Source organism: Astatotilapia calliptera, chromosome 20 (genome assembly GCF_964374335.1).
Source record: "Astatotilapia calliptera chromosome 20, fAstCal68.1, whole genome shotgun sequence".
NCBI classification, from domain to species: domain Eukaryota; kingdom Metazoa; phylum Chordata; class Actinopteri; order Cichliformes; family Cichlidae; genus Astatotilapia; species Astatotilapia calliptera.
In genome coordinates this window covers 11,657,207-11,676,257 of record NC_137441.1, presented here as the reverse complement: position 1 = coordinate 11,676,257, position 19,051 = coordinate 11,657,207, and the positions used below count along the sequence as shown (strand labels likewise).

Sequence of the window (19,051 nt, the reverse complement as noted above, 5' to 3'; positions counted from 1 at the left end):
ATATTTAATGAAGCTATGCAAATCTGTAATGAGTCTTTTTTACTAGCTATACATATTTTCAGAGTAACAGGCCCTGGGGTACATGGAGCGTCTACATTTTGTTCTTTTTTTAACTTTAACATTTTTCCAGCATGTTTGAGCTCTTATAACTTTGTAACGCAGGTGATAGGCATGTTACATTTTTACAGCTGAAAAATACATTTAAGCTCTGTTAAAAGCTGGAACTAGTCCGACTTTTCAATGTAAAGCCATTGGTCTAACAAAGAGTAAAAGAAACAAGCATTGGCACCCAGGATGTTTGATCTGTTTTCTCATATTTCACTTGAAAAAAATACCTCAATAAATACATTTTGGGTAAACTTTAAAGGTTGTCATGTTGTGTAGGTCTTATAGCTTATGGCTCTGAAACAGAAGAACAATCACATTTTCTATATAAAAATTCAGACAGTTAAGTCCTGAAGAGATCTTTCGAAATCCTTGCAATGTGAGCACACAGAAGGGATTGCAGAGATCAAATTAACACAATACTGCTTTTCGCTGTATGTCTGTCTCCATAAATTAAAAGATAATAAATACAATTACTACACTGGTTAATTCTTTACTCTCTCACAGATCACAGCAGGTGTTTGACCTGCCCGGCTTGCTGCAGACTTCACCTCAAGAGGGCGTGCCGATTGAAAGCGGGAATGAGAGTGGTGTGAGCAGCAGCGGCGCGCCTCGGCGGAGCGGAGCTGCGCCAAGCAGCCAAAGTTAGACAGCATTACGCCGGAAATTAGAGGATTTTCATGTCAAAATAAAAGCCGAAAACGCCACAATTGGAACGTGCGAGGACCACAAGAAGTGAATAAGCTGATGCAATAGTTGAGATTTAATGGAATAAAACAAGATAGGCGTGAAGAACAAACCTTCATACTCATTTTAGTCAATTTTCTTTTAGCTGCTGTCAAGGTCTTTTTTTTTTTCTTTTCTTTTTTTATTACTGGATCACTAGATTAAATGAACACCCAGATAAGAAGCTATGCATTAAATATTTATATAAATGAATGTAGTTCTTTTAGTTATTCATCAACTTAATCATTAGAAAACTGGGTGTTGCAAAAATATTGTTTAACTTGCTGCTAAAACTTGTTTTAGTTTGTAAAAGAAGGCCTGTTGTTCTCATCCACAGAAATCCTTACATGCGTACTATATGTAACACTGAGGTAAACTGTGCTTCAAAGCTATTGCTTATTTTTTTACAAACACAGACCTTCATCTTTGTCTAGAGCCCCTTATGTTTTTATTTGCAATATAGTTTTGATTAAAAAACCCATCATGGGTCTTTGAACTTTACTGCACAGAAGAAGTTTAATACTAAAAGAATGGATTCCGATTCTGCTTCTGAAACTGGGCTAAAACCTGCAAAGAATCACATTAGTCCTGTATTTTAATTAGGGGTCAAATTGTTTAACAGCTGGCTTGCATCAATGCGATAATATAACTCAAACAGAATTCATTATGAATGCTTTTTTCTAGTATGCAGGTGAAATCCTATTATATCCTGTGATCAGACTTTGTAAATTTAAGATATTTGGATGGTTTAACTATATTTTAAAAAAACGTTTTTTAAAATCCCCAAAAAAGTTTTCTATCAGAATCAGAAAGCTTTAATAATCCCTAAGGAAATTATGTGGTTACAGTTGCTCCAAGACTGTAACAGTAACAGACTGAACAAAATGAAATAATGCTGTATATTACAAAGTTTACAAAGTATAAGGAACAGTTGTAATTATAATGATTTAACTTGGCAAGAGTCACATACATTATGTTCACCAAATATAACAGTGGTTCTAAAACATTTTCTATGATGTCACCCTATAGAAACCAAAAACATTCAGGGCCTCAGGGGTGCAAGTGAATTTACAGGTAAATAAAGCATCAGCAAAATGCTGCTTGTTTCTCACCCTTAAAGATAATTTTCAATCAGTTTGGTTTCACTTCGTACTTTTCCACTGATCATCTGAGCCTCTAACACTTCGATAACTACTGAATGTTTGTTTATCAGAAGCATGCACAGTGTGAGTATGAGTGACAGCACTGGCTGATTTCCAATCCTCTGCTGGGATTTCAACTTCATACTTTTACTTACATTCTAGCGGTTTTTTATATTAATGCTAAATACAAAATAAATCAGTCATTAAGAGTTTAAAAACAATTATAATCACAGAAAATATCCATGGGAAAATAAAACAACAATAATTTACATACATTTTATAACTATATTTTGCAAAAAAAAGAGCAAAGAAAATAATAAAGGTTCTAAACAGTCTTTCTCGTGCAGCCCCACAAGTTTGCGCCCTTTTTGACAGACGTAAACATTGGTCCTGACTGACCTCTGCCTCTTTAAACATCAGCCTAGGAACGCAGTTTGCCAGCAGATCGTTTTGTGCTTCGTACATAACCCGTGCTGTGTTAAGATCAACTAAATCTCTGAATTGTAAGATGTGTAGTTTTTATGTTCCTTCTGTCAAATACGTTTGGGATTCTTCTGCAGCGGCAGCAGCATTTGAGTTTGAAAACCGTATACGGAAGTGTGATGTTTGTACTCCCCCTGTCTTGACAGTGGTGCTGGGAGCCGAGAGGGTCAGGGGGAGGAGAGGCAAGGGAGTGGAGCGAGAAGACGACAGGAGGAGATCCACCACAGGGTGACCAATTTAACCGGACCATCCTTGGACCGCTAGGCTACAAATGGTCCTCCACCCTGGGCGCCACCACCGACAACCACCGCGCCGAATCGGATCGTGTACTGCGCTCCTGTCGGCGGATAGAAAAAGATGATCTCGGTGAGTCCGTCCTTTTTTTTAAAAAAAAAAAAAAACTGCTGCTGCTGCTGCTGCACACCGCAGGCCGACATATATAAAATATGTTCTCCTGTCACACAAACGTCTCGGGCGCTGTTGCGCTGCGCCGCAGACGCCCGTGCCACCTCGCTGTCAGTACTCCATTTGTGCTGAAGTGAATGACATGGCTGGCGACAGTTGCTGCGAGGCCTCTGCTTCACATCGGCGGCGGTGTGGCGGCGGTGGTGGCAGAGGATACGCGGCCAGTACATGTTTTCCACTGGCGGCCAAAAACAACATATCTGTGTAGCAGTGGGGAAAGGATGAGCCGCATCACCGTGCGCCTGTGTTTCCGAGCACAGCTGACAGCGCTGACGGGCTGGCTTGCATCTCGCATGAGGCGCTCATAATGATTCGGATCTTTTTAATGACATAACTTTAAACTCAAACACCTCTCTTTATGCGCTAATTGCCTTTCGAATGCGGTGGATTTCTTTCTTTTCTTTTCTTTCTTTTGTAGGCGATCGCTCGTTTTCCTTGCACTGACTGATGCTGAGGAATGTGCAGCAGTAATAATATAAATATAATGCTAATCTGTTTATTTACCCAAGACTCGTGTTTGTCAGTGCACTAATCCTGTGAGCTATTGCTTTGCTGCAGACTGAAGGACAGAAGAGGAGAAGGAGGAGGGGGGACGACAAAAAGAGAATAAATCGCTGACAGAGGCGTGTTGTGTCCTAAGTTGAGATACGGGACGCGGCGGAATGGTTTTATGGTCCCCGCTATGGTTGTCACACAGGCCGTGGTGTTATGTAACAAGAAGCCTACGCTGTTTGAATGCGGGCCCTCACACACGGCCTGTCTGTGCATGGCATTTAGGCACAGGATCGCAGGCACATCATCCGCACATGAGCTAAACAGGGCCGCAGAATATGCGTAAATTGCCCTTTCAATATCCACAGCGTACATTTGGTCCCCCCCACCCACTACCAACTGCTTGATCCTATTTTATTTCCTGCATTTTATCCTCTGGATGAGAAGTGCACCACAGGGAGAAAGAGACGCATGCATACGCGCCCTCGGACATGTCTACTGCCCCGTAATGAGTGACTTGAATGCTCGCTGTTTGTGGCCAGTTGTCCGGTTTAAAATGCCCCTTAGGAATCGGTCGGTCACCCCCCTTCTCACCCCCCTCCCCTCCCTGCCTGTCCTAGAGCCAGTGGGGAGGGATTGGGGGGCGGAGAGTGCAGCCAGGCACCATGCAAACACAAGCGGCTGGCAGCTCCGCGACGTTTGCAAATGGGCATGAGCTGGTCGACCTTGTGCAGGGGAGCGAGGGACGCAGCCGTGGAGGTGGGAGGAGAGGGTAGGGAAGTGTGTGTGTGTGTGTGTGTGTGTGTGTGTGTGTGTGTGTGTGTGTGTGTGTGTGTGTGTGTGTGTGAGAGAGAGAAAGAGAGAGAGAGAGAGAGAGAAGGGTGGTGAGGTGGTGTTTGTGGTTCTCCTTGAATGTTGTCGATACGCTGCCAGGGAGGAGGGATAGGCTACAGCTCGGACAGATACGTGCCAGCGAAGGCGCATGCAGGCAGCAGGATATAGCGAGGAAAATCTATTTTTGCTTCAACAACACATCGTGCCTCTCTCCGGTGAAAATACCGGCCGAGGAGGAGGAGGAGGAGGCGGCGGGTGCAGCAGCAGCAGAAGCGGCTGTGCGTTTCCTGCGTTATGCGTTCGACTCTGCACTACGGAGCTGAGGGTATCTGGCAGACAGACGTTTTATAACTCAATAAGGGACTTTAACAGTGCTTACAGTGAATGATTACAACGCCAAACTGTTATTGTGTGTATTTTCCATGACATGAGAGCTCTAATAGTGATATCACAACAGGTAGAAACACAATAAATTTGAACAGGTCAGCACAAATTCCCAATTTAATTCCACAGACATGCCCATTTTAACAGACACAGTACTGCACGTCCTAATCCATATTCTTATTCTTGGACTCAGCTAGAGTGGCTCTGGATTCAAAGTTATCCTTTATGTATCATTGCTGAAGTTCAACCACTGTCTGTAAAAACTGGCCACCCTCTGTTTAAACCAGCCATCCTATAATTAATTAAAGCCAGCATGAGTTATTAAACAAGACATTATCTTATACACAGTATAGCAAAATGCAGTAGTGAGTAGTGAAATTAATGATTTTGCTACTTTAGGCATTTGCGATCGAAACAAGAAAACAAAAATAGCAGACAAAAGTGAACTTTTATTAACAGTAATTTGAAAGGGAAGTTGCTGGGCCCATTTCAAGCTTCACAATATTAAACTTGAACTCTGCTAGAGTAGCTTTGCATAATTCAAAGCAGTTTGAAAATAATCCTTGTCTATCTCCTTGGCCTTTGTGCAGTCCCTCAGTTCATTCTCTGTCTGAGACAAGTTGTTATAGCTCATTTCTTCTGTTGGAACATCTGTGTGCCCGACATGACCACAATACAAATGTCTGCTTTTGTTGACATCATACAGAGCCAGAGTAGAAAAAAAAATGAAACATTATTCTGAAGTTCAAGCTTTTGCCTGTCAGGGGTTGGTTTATAGAATTGCTGACCTCATTATTTGAAACTTGCTTTGTCAGGTCATTGTTAGGCCATCTGGGGCTAAGGTTAGGGTTAAGTTTTGGTTAACGACCAGCCTTTTTTTTATGGATTATTTGATCACTTGAAACACCCAAAAGAAAAAGCTTTAAAATGTAAAATTTTCTAGTTTGTGAAAATGTAAGTATTTAGCAGGTGGTCACAACAAAACCCAATCCTAACAGGTTGCAGATTACCTGGTACATGTTAAGAGGTTATCATGTTATATTACAGTATACGTATATATAGTACCAATCAAAAGTTTGGTCATAGTCATAGTATTTCTTTATGATGGAAACAAAAAACATTTCAGCTGTCAGTCACCTACAGCAACTCGAGCTTTCTTCACCGAACTGAACCAGGAAATTGTGCCTTTAGCCAAATATGTGTACCTTGGTTCAAGCTTATTTTGCTGCCAAATTATTGTTCTGGATAAATCATTAACAGCCCAATGAGAGGAAAGCAAAACCCCAAATACACCTTAAACACTTTTACTGCCAGAGGATTGTTTTGAACTTACCAAAGACTCAGGAGAAAGTTCGATTTTTAATACCATCGCATGATGTAAGTCGCCGGCGCAGATAATGTGAAAGACAGCAAAAGAATCATCAATTTGAAGATTCCACTTCCAACCATCACTCGTGTTTTGTTATGACTTTTAATTGGTAAATGGCCTGTATTTATATAGCGCTTTACTAGTCCCTAAGGACCCCAAAGCGCTTTACATATCCAGTCATCCACCCATTCACACACACATTCACACACTTACCATGACTTTTAATTGTTCAGAATTTTCCAAAACACTTAAAACACACAAATTTTCTTTTTGTGTGTGATGCATGGATACGATTTTCTTTCTTCTGTGGAGCTCACAGGGGTCATTCTCTTGTAAGGTAACATAAAGGCAGGCATTAGAGTGCCATATGCTATGTTTTCTTTTGGTTACCAAATATAACTGATAATAAAAATATGATTATGATTATCAAATTAAATTAGAAGACAAAAAAAAGTTTCTCCTAAACTTCATGGCATTAAGAGAGATGTAATATTCGAGATCATAAACCACATAAAGTAAACATACATAGAAGTCTTTAAAGGTTAATAAAACAGAGTGTGCTCTGAGTGTTGTCCTGTTAGACGGAGAGAAGCAATTTTCAGGAAAAGCACAACTTCAAAAGTTTAATTTCATTTATTCTGGAGTTCACAAAAAATCCCTACTTTTAAATTTTATCCAACCAGACGACAAATTACATGTAAGAAAATGTATGTATGAAATGCTGTGTGTGTTATGTACAACTAAAGGGAAAATATAGGTGAACAACTTGTGATTTAATCCTGCCGTGCCCCAGATCCTGTCATGTTGTATATGCTGCTCCTGTCTTGACAGTGTCCTGTTGTCCGGCTGCATTTATCTCCATTTTTCACTCGTCTGTTTATTGTTGATTGTGATTATCAGCAGAGCTTGAAGGAACCTTTCTGCATCTTCAAGCCCACCTGCCTTCAAATTTCTGTGTTTATACCAGAGGGTGTTTTGTTTTTTGTTTTTTTTGGTCTTTTTGTGTGTGTGTGTGTGTGTGGGGGGGGGGGGGGGCAAACGGAGCAGGTTCTGGTTCACCTTAAAAAACCCACACCTACATGCTATTTTGGGCCCCCTCCCCCAGCTCTGAATCCATTTTCAGACTATATCAAGTGTGTCTGGTTTTCCAGGAAATTAGATTTATGTGCATTTTGCTCTCAGTATGATGCATTTTATTTCCTGTCAATTTGCGCATGGAGAAGCTTTTTTCCCCCCCTCTAACGAGCTATTAAAAGAGCTAAACGTGTGTCAGAAGAGTTTATTAATATGACTACTAGCATCAGTGACAGGCTGCTTGTGTGTTTCACCTGATTACTTAAAAATGTTTTTTTGCTTCACCTTTTTCTGTTTGTCACTGTACAATCTTCTGTGTGTGTGTGGTTTTTTTTTTTCCCTTTAGACCCAGCAGGAGCTGTGGAGATAGGCCTGGCAGCAGAGACTGGTCATCTTATTAATCTTGGTCTCTGATCACTGGCTCTGGCACAAACATCTGGAGCTTTGTGCGCCATTTAACCCCCATCCAGTCACTCCCACCCTGCGGCCCTGCAGCGTGGCTCCTAAAAACACCTCCTTGCGTCTTCAGAATTTTGTCCACGGGGATAAATGAGTGAACCGGCTGCAGGGGAAAGGGCTGGGACATGTACCAGAACCCCAACAGGTAAACGAACAACTCCTCTACTCCAGGCGAGGCGAGGAGTAAAACGGTGTTTTGGTCCTCCACTGTGGTATCAGTGCTGTGGCTGTTATGTGAACTGTTTTTGTACTGAATGTTTTTCCTCTCTCCTCACACAGAATGTCCTGGTTCAGTGGTTTCCTAGTTGCCAGAGTGGATGACCGCAAGACTGCGTGGGGGGAGCGCAATGGCAAGAAGTCCAAACGGAAGGGAGGCTCATCTCTCTGCAACCCGCGTTACATGAGCTGTCTGCGGGACCCCGATGCTATGGAGCCCCCTTCCGGAGCCCCCCTCCATCAGCACCACCGCGGAGGGGGGGCAGGGGCCATGGGAGGTGGGGGAAACTTCGGCGTCCGTTGCGGATGGCAGGAGGACCACTATGGCAAAAGGGGAGGGGCTCCGAGCGAAGGTGTGGGGCTGAAATCGGTTGACCTGGGCTTTGAGGACGGGGAGTTAAAAGGGAGGAAAGGGGGATGTAATGGAGGAAGCAGCGACATGGGCGACGAAGGTCCCAACGGCGCAGCGGGGGTAGTGACGGCTGCGGACTGCTGGCTCAGGGTGGTACGAGTATTCCAGTCGAAAAAATTCCAGTCCCGCAAACTGGAGCGTCTATACCAGCGTTACTTCTTTAGGCTGAACCAGAGCTCCTTGACCATGCTCATGGGGGTACTTGTGATCGTGTGCGGCATCATGCTGACCTTCCACTGTGTCCACGCCGCCCCTCACGTGGCCTATTCGTCAGCCCTTTCAGTGGCGATGGCACTCTTTATGGCTCTAATGGTAGTGTGCAACCGCAATGGCTTCCACCAGGACTACATGTGGATGGTCAGTTACCTGGTGATCGGGGTCTTAGTGTCCGTCCAGGTTTTTGGGGTGCTCATGGTGGCACCCAGGAGTGCTTCGGAAGGCATTTGGTGGTCCGTGTTCTTCATCTACATCATCTACACTCTGCTGCCTGTGAGGATGAGGGCGGCGGTACTAAGTGGAGCAGTGCTGTCCATCATACACGTGGTCACCACCTGGCAGGTCAACCAGGAAGACAAGTTCCTTTGGAAACAGGTAAAAAGCCTGATGTCTGAATGTTCTGTGGTGTCTTTGCTTTTCATGTGAAGCGACACAGATGGCCAACAGTAGTTGCTTTTTTGTCTCCATACATATTTGCTTGGCAAGTGAAAGATCGCTGGTTCATTTCCAGCCCACAGATACAGATCTCCTTTGGGGTTGTGGCGGGAAGGGAATCCGGTATAAAACTGCCAAATGAAACATGCAGAGCTAACTGCTGTGGTGACCCCTGTGACAAGGGAACAGCTCCTTCTTCTCTTCCCATTCTGTGGTTATTGATTTGTTGTCCTGCTGTTTTTTAGAAGTTCATGATCAAGTTCATACTCTCATATCCTCTTAAAACACACAGGCTCTTGGGTGAGTCACTCATTATAAATGGCTTAGAGTGTAGCTAAGCATTGGTTGAATCAATATGCTGAGGTCTCCAGCAAAGTTTTTAACCCCCAACCTGAATAATAAAAAAAGAATGCCATTTTCCCACATTTAAAAAGTATTCGAATGACCAGATCCGTTTGAAGCAGAGCGCCACCACAAACAGGAACCCAAATGGTTTCCCCCCTGTTAATGGCCAGTATTGGCCTCTTACAGATGTATTGGTAGTCGTGAGATTAAAGCTGTTTTACAGAAAAAAAGGCGCTTGGATTCATTTAGTAATGATAACGAAGCAGCTGCGGCTCAGCAGACGGTGGTGCAAAAACAGGCGGCCTTTTCACATTTAGGTTTTACACATACTGCTGTTAAGGTAGCTAACAATAACATAATAATTCCGTTTAATGCTCCTAAAACCATGGTTGAGAGGTCCAACTGAAGTCTGTGACTTGCTGGCAATAGCAGCCTATTTTACCACATCTGCCAGTCAAAGTGGCCACACCCCTAACTCCATGAGGAGGAAACAAACTATAGAGGCTAAAGGGCCTTGTAGTTTTGATGCTTTTAAGCGGAGCATTTAACAAGGGAGTGTGAGGGTTTACTCAGCTTTGGAGCCAGAGCCTCAAGTGACACAAAGAGGAACTGCAGTTTTTGGGACTTAATTGTTGGCTTTATTTCTACAACCCTGAAAGTTGCTGCTTTATGTAGCCAAACCATATTGACTGATATATTATCATTTTTTTACTCTCTAAAAAAACCCTCAGGTTTTAAGATACCATAGCAATAACAGCAGGAATGGTGGTTAGTACCTTACTTTGTAATAAAACTGCATAACAGCAGAATAGTACCTTCTTACTTTTGTTCTTTTGACAAGTCAGAGAAACACAGTTTTAAGCCAAGCTTTTATCCCCATGTTTATTCTTCTTGGGCGTTATGCAAGAGAAGCATAAGAGCACTCAGATTGATTTAGGAGGTATCTAAATTAAAACTGCATTCTGGTAGAACATCTGTAAATGCTTTGAAGGCTGTAACATCCTAATAGTGATCTCTCAAATGTCACCTTTGCAAAACAATCTGTATTTACACGTCCAGGAGACAACAAGCTAAGTTAGATTCATTGGGAGTGGCCTTCCTGATGATTTGATGATCCAGTTTTTGTTCAAATATACTTGGTGCCTTTCTGTGTAGCGTTTGCATGTTCACCCCGGGCCTCTGGGTATTTCTGCTGGGTATTTCCAAAGACATGCATGTTTGGTTCATTGGTGGTAAACTGAACTGGCTATAGGTGTGAACGTGAGTATGAATGGTAATCTGTATTTCTGTGTTCTGTGTTAGAGTTTACGGTGTACTTTGGGTTTCTCATAGCATTTTTTTTATGGAATAAGCTGGCTGTAAGGGCTGAAAACAGAGTATATAAGAGCCAGGAAACAGAACAGAAACAGTTTCTTGTTGCAAAACCAAAATATGGAGCTGAAAGTTGTTAAGTTAGGTGATGGTGCACTGATATGAGTAAGGTTTCTTTTCTGGACTTAATTAAAATCAGTAAAATAAAACACACTCAAATTTCTGACAAGCACAACCAAACCAAACCAATGAGAAAATCAATTAACAGAAAATATGAACACAAATGGCATCCTTGGTGTAAATATTCTACATGATCCATCCAGTTTCCTCCGCTTATTCAATTCAGGGTCACTGGGGGGCTGGAGCCTTTCCCAGCTGTTGTTGGGAGAGAGGCAAAGTACAACCTGGACAGGTTTCCAGTCTCTCTCAGGCTAACACATAGAGGCAGACAACCACTAATGCACACGTTCACATCTACATCCAATTAACCCAACCCCATGTTAGGTTGTTTTTGGCCTCTGGGAAGAAGCCAGAATACTCAGAGAGGCCCCAGTGGCCCTAGACTGGATTCAAACCGAGGACGTTTTTGCTATGATGTGACAATGCAGATTTGTAATGAATTTCTGTTGCAGTGTGATTTTAAAAAAGCAGAAATAATTAGTCATTTTCAAAAACTTCTATTGAAAATCAGCTAATTTCAATAAAACACATTGCCAAAACTGGTCAGTTTAGTTATGAGTTTGTTGCTTTGTTAGGCAAAAGTAAAACTGAGCCTTACTACAGTGTGATAGGAATTTTATGTACCTACCCGACACTCTATAGATAAAATATTTATTCACAACAACAGCAACTACGTTCAGGTTCCAACTGTTTTGGGTTAATTAAAAAAGGGGAAACAATGAGGTTTTGAATATGCAAGCAAAACGAAACGTTGGATGTATAGTGATAAACTTCTCTGTAGATTGACTGAACTTGACTCTCAGTCATATCCCTGACTGCATTTAAAACACTGACATCATTGTTGAACTGTAAACGGCTCTGCTGGGTTTTGTCACCACGTTGTATGTGCGTATTTACATGGACTTTGGGGCTTATGGGTCTCGCTGTACAGTGTGTTGTTTGTGCGTCATGCCAAGGACCTAGGGGCTCACTGAAGGTCAGTGGGCTGAATGAACCGCCCCAGCTGGACGGCTGTAAGTGTGTGCGCGTATGTGTGCTGTTGTGTGACAGTGGGAGAATACCATGATATAAAGCAGTATCACTCAGGTCTCTGTGCTCTCACACAAGGGACACTTTGTACTTTTCTCTCAGGGTGGGGGTGACGGGGGTGAGGCCGAAAGAGAGGGGGGGCAATATGGTGGATGTTTGGCCTCTGTAGTGCCTTAGCTGTTTTACAGCTGTCTTCTCCTCTGGGAAAAGTTATGCAAAACAAAATAGGAAGGCCATTACTAAGAAACAATAAGGGGGATATTAGGCTTAATCTTAACTAATTGTCACTGTAATGCATTTATCGACTCCTGTGTTATAATATTGTGATTGTTTATTATAAATTAATTACTGTAGCACAGGAGTAGATTAGGGATTCGTGGGAACTCAGTAATTACAGCGTGCTCTGTCACATCAGGCACGATATATCATAGTGTAATCCATCACATGTTCTTACATTGTTTGCCATCGTTACGTGAATGAAAGTCATGAGATCGCTGCAGCCCAGCTATGCTGTTAATTCCTAAGGTCGCTTGTGTACTGTGTGACCAGCTAATTCAGTGTCATCAATCACTGCTTCACGCTTGCCTGCAGCTATTTCCTCTTTCTCCCATAACTCATTAACCGGCTTTCTCTTTGGATGGATGAGTACAGGTGATTGGTGCAGGCGATTCGAAAACTGGGCATGACGAATGATGTAAATGCAGATAGTGTTTTTGTTTTTTGTTTTTTTTTAGGGTGGAGAGTTTGTTAGACTCTAGATGTCTTATTTCACTTCCCTTATTTTCTGTCAGAGTGAAGCTGATTAATCTGCATCACATAAATTGGGTTGGTTAGCATAGTTGATATGCTAAGCTAAAAAATGAAGAAAATTCTGTTTGTAATTCAGTGGATTTCTTTGAACTTTACCTGAAAACCTACAGAAATAAATCACTGGCTGAGGTTATCGTAGCTCAGTCTTATAGCTAAATTTGGACATGTATGAAGAGGCAAAAATAAAGGAAAATGGTTTGATTAAAGGCAGAATTAAAGAAATATTAACAACTAAAGCAGTGCAGTACTCAATCTTTCTCACTTGCCATGCTTTAAATATCAATGGATGCCAAAATTATCATTGAAATTGAAACAATTAGATAAATTGAGCAGCTCCGCATCAAACCCTAGTTTCATTTGCTTCTTGCAGAAATCATTTAAAGCCATAATCAAGTCAAAGAGAAACGATGAACTGAAACCACAGAGAACGTTGTTAATGAATAAAAAGTAATAAAGTTTGGGGAAATTGTTGCTGTTATTATTCCTGCATAGATTAGTATTTATAGAAAGCAGATATTATACTGCATACTCAGGTAGAATTAAATCTTGGGGAGAGATGGGATACACCCTGGAAAGTTGAGACTGCTGGAACCACTGATGACCCTGTTGTATGCCTGATTTAGACTAGATTTAGAAATCTACATCATAACTTACGACATAACCAGAAACCTCTTTTAAACCTGCAATGTAACCTTCCTGCGACTACCTGCAACTCGGAAGGTTACAGCAAAGAGTTAAAAAGGGTTTCTGGTTACGTTGTAATTTACGACTTAGATTACCCGCAGAAGTCTAAATCAGGCATAAGTCAGAAAAACTGTGTTCTAGTCTGGACGGGTTAAAACTGAGACTCTTAGTAAAAGATGGTGTTTGGTTCCTGGTTAGGTCTTACATTTTCAAATCGTCAGTGAATGGCTTATTTTTATTGCCCTGCTTTCCTTGAGTGAAAGTAAAATTGGCTGCTCGCTTATTTTGCAAGGGGTCACAATGGCACATCCATCTCAGATGGCCTTTCTGACCCTACCCAGGGTTGGAACCAATGTTCCCTCTAAGCTGCGCACAAGCGCAATTGCGCACTGCTGGCACGGTCTCTGCGCACAGAAAATCTGTGTTGCGCACAAAAAAATCTAACCTGAATTGAAATTAAAATAAATACGTTAACAGTTCTGTTTTGCAGTGTTAGTCAGTAAGTGACTGACTGCTCCAGTTTGGGATTAGAACGATGCCACCTTATACCATAGTGCAGCTAATGATGTGATTCACATTCGTATATACGCAGCTAATCAACGTTGTTGACAGGCTATGACAGCGTCCTTAGCTAGCAAAGCAGCGTGGCTGATGTGGAGTGAAGCCACGTTAATGACAACGTGTACAACCGTTGGAGATGTTAGCAGGACAGACGGAACAATTGACGGAAAAAGTGTGGACTTTATACCAGTTTTTAAATTGTGACGATAGGCCACGTAAAACCAGAGTTATGATAAAAATATATACAATGTTTGTCTTTTTTTTTTCCCTGGATACTAACGTTGTTTTTAATTACTGTGGGAAGAAACGGTAAAAATGGCATTTTATAAGGAAAACGCTCGAAAGCACTCTTCACCTGTGAGCAAAAACAAAACCAAAAAACCCCACCCTTTCCTATTGTTGGAAATTTTACCATGTGGACCAATCAAAAAAATGATATGGCAACATGGCATTTAGTTGTTTAGGAAGGGAGGAAGTTTTAGGAGTGACAGCGGTGTTTGAGATGTGAGAGATTTGAACAATGAGGCGACTGCTGAATGTTACAGGTGTTACAGGAGTTCAAGGTTCAAGGTTCAAGGTTCTTTATTTGTCACATGCATAGTTATACAAGTATAACACACAGTGAAATGTAGCCTGACACGCTCCATTTCACTGTGTGTTATACTTGTGATACAGGAGTGATACATCTCCTGTTGTCAGGCCTGCAGGTATCAGGCTGTTGTTCTCCTTTATCTCATAGTGGACAGAAATTATTTTTTGGAGTGGCACAAATAATTTGTGTGGCATCAGATTTGATGCAGAACACCTGATTGTTCTGTAAATAGTTTGAAATGTTTATTTAAAAAAACGCCTTGGCTGCATTTTTAGGTAAACAGCTGCAAGAAACTTTAATGTTTGCAAAACTCAGTTACTTTTTTGAAGAAGTAACTATATAATTAATTGCCCAACATTGGTCATTATTTACAGTATTTTGCAGACCGAGAGTTACAGGACTCGCTCCCAGACCACAGACTCATACTCATAATACAAATCAGAGCTTTATTAAAAAAAAGAAAGTTGTGTTTTCAAAATTGGAGTTCAAGTTATTTTTACTTCCAATAGTGTTAACATGCTACACAGGTCATGAACAACATTTTTTACATTTTCATTGTATGTGGGCTAAAGCAGTTAATTAAAAGTAGTCTAACATAAATGTAAATGCTGTAATTTGATTATTTTAATAAACCATGTGACTTGGATGGATTCGATGCTGGCGTGACCACAGTGCACACGTCTGCTGTTGCTCACAGTGGTCGCTCAGGGAGTTTGTGTGTTCGCTCAGACACATGAAAAATTAGAGGGAACATTGGTTGGAACCAACACTGAGAGTACACTAGCTTGTGATCCACTGAGGCTGGGTTTGTGTCATGAATGGTCAGTGTGTTAACCACGGAAGTAAATGGGCTTTTTCCACAGTCTACTCATCTTGGAAGATTTGTTCTGTGGGAAATAAGAGTTTATGACACCTTTTGTTCAGCAGGATAATCTTTAAAAATTAACAATACCTTTGAAGTATAAATGCAATAAATGGACTTTAGTGTCACTACGAGTCTCATAGTCACCAAATCCCGTGTGGGATGTGATGAACGTCTCCAACGTCATCTTCAAACTCTTTTAGCTGCTCGTTGGCTTTGAAATTCACAAGTGGCATATTTAGTACAGATTCTGTGCTGTAAAACAAAATGAAAGCGTTTCAAGCTTTTGTGAAGTCTTATTGTCCATATTGGATGTGATATAACCACCGGACGCTCAGGAAAAATGTGTACTTCCCAGCTGGTTGTTTCCTGGAGGTTGCTGGATTTTGCTGCATGAAATCAGATGCAAAGAAAGTGCTGCACATGAAACCTAATGATTGGTGTGGTTAACAACAGATTGCCTGTAGTTTTTCAAGGGTTGCTAAGGATTGGACATGGAGAAGGTCACCTTTTACTTTTCCCTCATGACTGGTGGTTGTCAGATGATCATGGACCAGTCTCCTGGCCTGGGGGCGTTGTTCACTTGAACCACGATTGTCCAAAATTATGGACAAGCCACTGAAAAAAACCTTCATGAGGATTCAACAGGAAGTGCAAAAATATAAAATAATTTGTGGGTTTGAAGACAAATTTCTGCAACACTCTACTGAAAGACTGAGTTCTATTGCATGAAAAACAAAGGCACAAAAAGATTCATGGTTTTGCTGTGGTTATTTTTATAAACTGACATTTTGACTGGCAAACTGAACAGTTTAAGGTGAAAAGCTAAATTAGCTTGTCTGTCTCTATAGCATATATGCATTTATAACTCAGTGGATGATGATTAAAAAAGACAGACCTTTACTGCTTTAAACATTGTATTACTGTGACTTGTTAAGTAGGATATATCACCACCAGAAGAAGAAGAAGAAGCTGCTTTTGGCTCATAAGGGGTCGCCATAGCGGGTAGCTCCACCCTGGACGCCCTTGATCTGTGTCTCCTCTCCGAAGCAAACTGTATATCACTGCACTATGGAGCAACTTTAATATGCCATCGTCAAAATAAAAGAACCTTTAATGAAGTTACAGCAAATTTCTGCATGAATGTGAGTGTTAGGATGTGTGTTCTGCTCAGGGTTGCTTTTTTTGTAACATTTCTCAGACGTGTTCAGACCAGCTAAGACTCTTGGAGACATCTCATAAGTGTGTAATCGCTGTATGGGGGGTACTTTTTGTTCAACCCATGACATTTCTGGTCCTCAAACCTTTCAAAACACAGGAAGACCTTGTGGTTGTTCCCTATTGCTCTTGGATTTGGTTTGGTAGGTGTGTTTTTACAGCTGTAGAATCGAGGATCATCTCTTTCCGCACAGCCTCGCACTGTAAACCACAAAATGTGGCGGTTTGATCGACCTTGTTGTATAAGGCTTACGAAACAAACACTAACAGTTTAAACATGGTTCGTGTTCGCCCTGTTACGTGAGTTGCGTGAGCTTCACTCTGCTGTTTTTGTGTCACGATGTCTGTGCTCCTCAAACTTCCTCAGCTGAAATCAATTAGCTGTAACTGTACAGTATGTACACATGTCCCCTGTCAACTCATACACACACGCACACACACACCCGCACACACACGCTTTGTTATGGTTTACGCCTTCCCTTCTCCCCTCTATTGAATGTTGTCAGAATTGCTGCTCTTTGTTTTTCTTTGGGAAATAACATCACAAAACAATGGTCCTGCTCGCCTGTGTGTGGGTGTCCGTTTCTGCGTCCATACTGACATGTGCTTGTCTACCTCCGTGCTCGGCATTAAATTAGAAACATGCAGCATGCACGCTTGAATCTGCACACTTTGTTTTTGCACCCTCGATCTTCTTTTTGTCGCACAATCTTCTCACGCTCGCACCTTTCGCACAGCAGAGTTGTTTGCTTTACGGCCACTAACAATGGCCAACATTGTCGTGGAGATGTTGTTGACACAAGTGCCGTGAGAGGTCAAAGACTGGTTCCTAAAAATACCTGGCCTTTGGCGTTTCTGCTAACTGTTGCGTCACATGGAACAGTCTTATCAGAGCCTGCGTCAGAGCAACGGGCAGGTCACTCTATCCCCCTTTTCTGTGGATACACATTGGCCTGCTCTTTCACATGCCCTGAAACACACTAGCCTCACTAGGGTAGAGGCTTCTAACGCTGTATAATCACAGATAGCCCAACCATTCCTTTATCTTTTAAAGTTGTGTGTAGATGAATGGGTATTTGAGTTTTGGCCACAGACGAGATGGCGGGTTAAGAAAGAGCACAGAGGGCAAATCAGGCCTCCTTGTAGACTACGAGGACCCTGAGTCAATTTGTTACACTGGCTTCCTTGTCTAGCTCTTATTTAATAAGTATTTTGTATTTGTTAGATAAGATTAGAGTATGCAAACCCCCTGGGGTTTCACGTCAAACTTTCCGAAAGGCTGTTTACTCAATTTTCAAATTTCCATGAGGTTTCACAGAGAATAGATGCATTTCCATCAGAGGAAACCTCACACAGACCATATCAGCTGTTTACAGTTTCAGCATCTCCCGGTGCTGGAGTAACCCTGTGTGCGCATCATGCATCAGGATGAGGGGCGGGGGGCGCTTGGATCTCAGTGGGAGAAGCGTCAGCCTGCGATGGCCACCTGTGCAAAGCCGCAGCTATAGAATAAGGGAAAGAGGAACGGAGCAGAATCTGATATTCTCTGCACGTAATCCTTCCACAGCCTCCTTGATAAATAATTTGTGTGTTTAACTCGGCAGCAGCATTTTAACGAGGCTACCTGTCACATGTACGCTAGGCTCACAACCAGGATGGGACACGCACAGAAAACACACAGTGAAGAGAATTTGGAGGGAAATTTATTTTTGACTTTGGAAAATGATCAAATACAGTTATTTAGTGCTTAGTATGGCACAGTTCCACAGTTCCATTTTTTGTTGGACAAAGAGTTTTTGTAGTTTTGCTACTGTAGACCAAATCAAATAATCGATATGTGACAGAAATGCAGACGTTCACCTTTAATTTCAGGGGTTTTGTGAACATTTTACATGAATTGTTTAGGAATTACAACCATGTTTTATACACAGTCACCAGTTTTCAGTGGCTCAAAAGTAGTTGGATATTTGGTTGATTTGGAGTGTTGAATTTGCATTTTATAGCTTTTCACTGTCATTTTAAATATGATGCCTAAAGAGATTGCCAGTGCAAGTCAGGATAGCTATTATTAGGCTTATATAGCAAAACAAACTGATAAGGGAGATAGGAATTTCAGGAGTGGCCAAATCAACAATCATTCCTAAAAAGAGGAAACACTGGTAGAGCCATATAGTAGCTCGTCTTGTTATGTTGGTACTGAAGGCAATTGCAGGGCCTGGGTTTGAGTGTTCCTTTCACCATTTCCTGCACTTCATTCCCCACACTTTCACCCTGCTTCACCATCACTCGTTTCACCATCCTGTTCCTATAATAAAAGCTTGAGCCCCCCCCCCCCAAAAAAAGTTCCAAAAGACCTAACAAGATGACAGAATTCTTTCCTTGGTTAAGAAAAGTAGCTTCACAACATCTAACCAAGTCAAAAACACTCTCAGAGAGGTAAGCTTGTCATTGTCAAGGTCTACACTCAAGAGACAAGAAGGGCTTACAAGAAGGTGCAAACCACTGGATACACCCAAGAATATGAAGGCCAGAGTAGGCTTTACCAGAAAACAAAAGAGCGTGCACAGTTTTGGACAGGTGAAAGTAAGGTTAACTTGTTACCTTAGAAGAGAAACAGGTCATAACCCAAAACATACCTCATTACCCA

At 41.8% G+C, this 19,051-nt stretch overlaps 1 protein-coding gene across 1 annotated transcript in view; it reads left to right on the top strand.

The window, feature by feature from the left end:
- Positions 1–2,602: 2,602 nt before the first annotated feature.
- adcy6a (adenylate cyclase 6a) overlaps positions 2,603–19,051 on the top strand; it is a 52,795-nt gene continuing 36,346 nt past the window's right edge. The window contains exons 1-3 of the mRNA XM_080295582.1: positions 2,603–2,822; positions 7,421–7,678; positions 7,813–8,752. Of these exons, the coding sequence (XP_080151708.1) occupies positions 7,659–7,678; positions 7,813–8,752 (960 nt within the window). The 5' untranslated portion in view covers positions 2,603–2,822; positions 7,421–7,658. The remainder of the gene's footprint in view (positions 2,823–7,420; positions 7,679–7,812; positions 8,753–19,051) is intronic.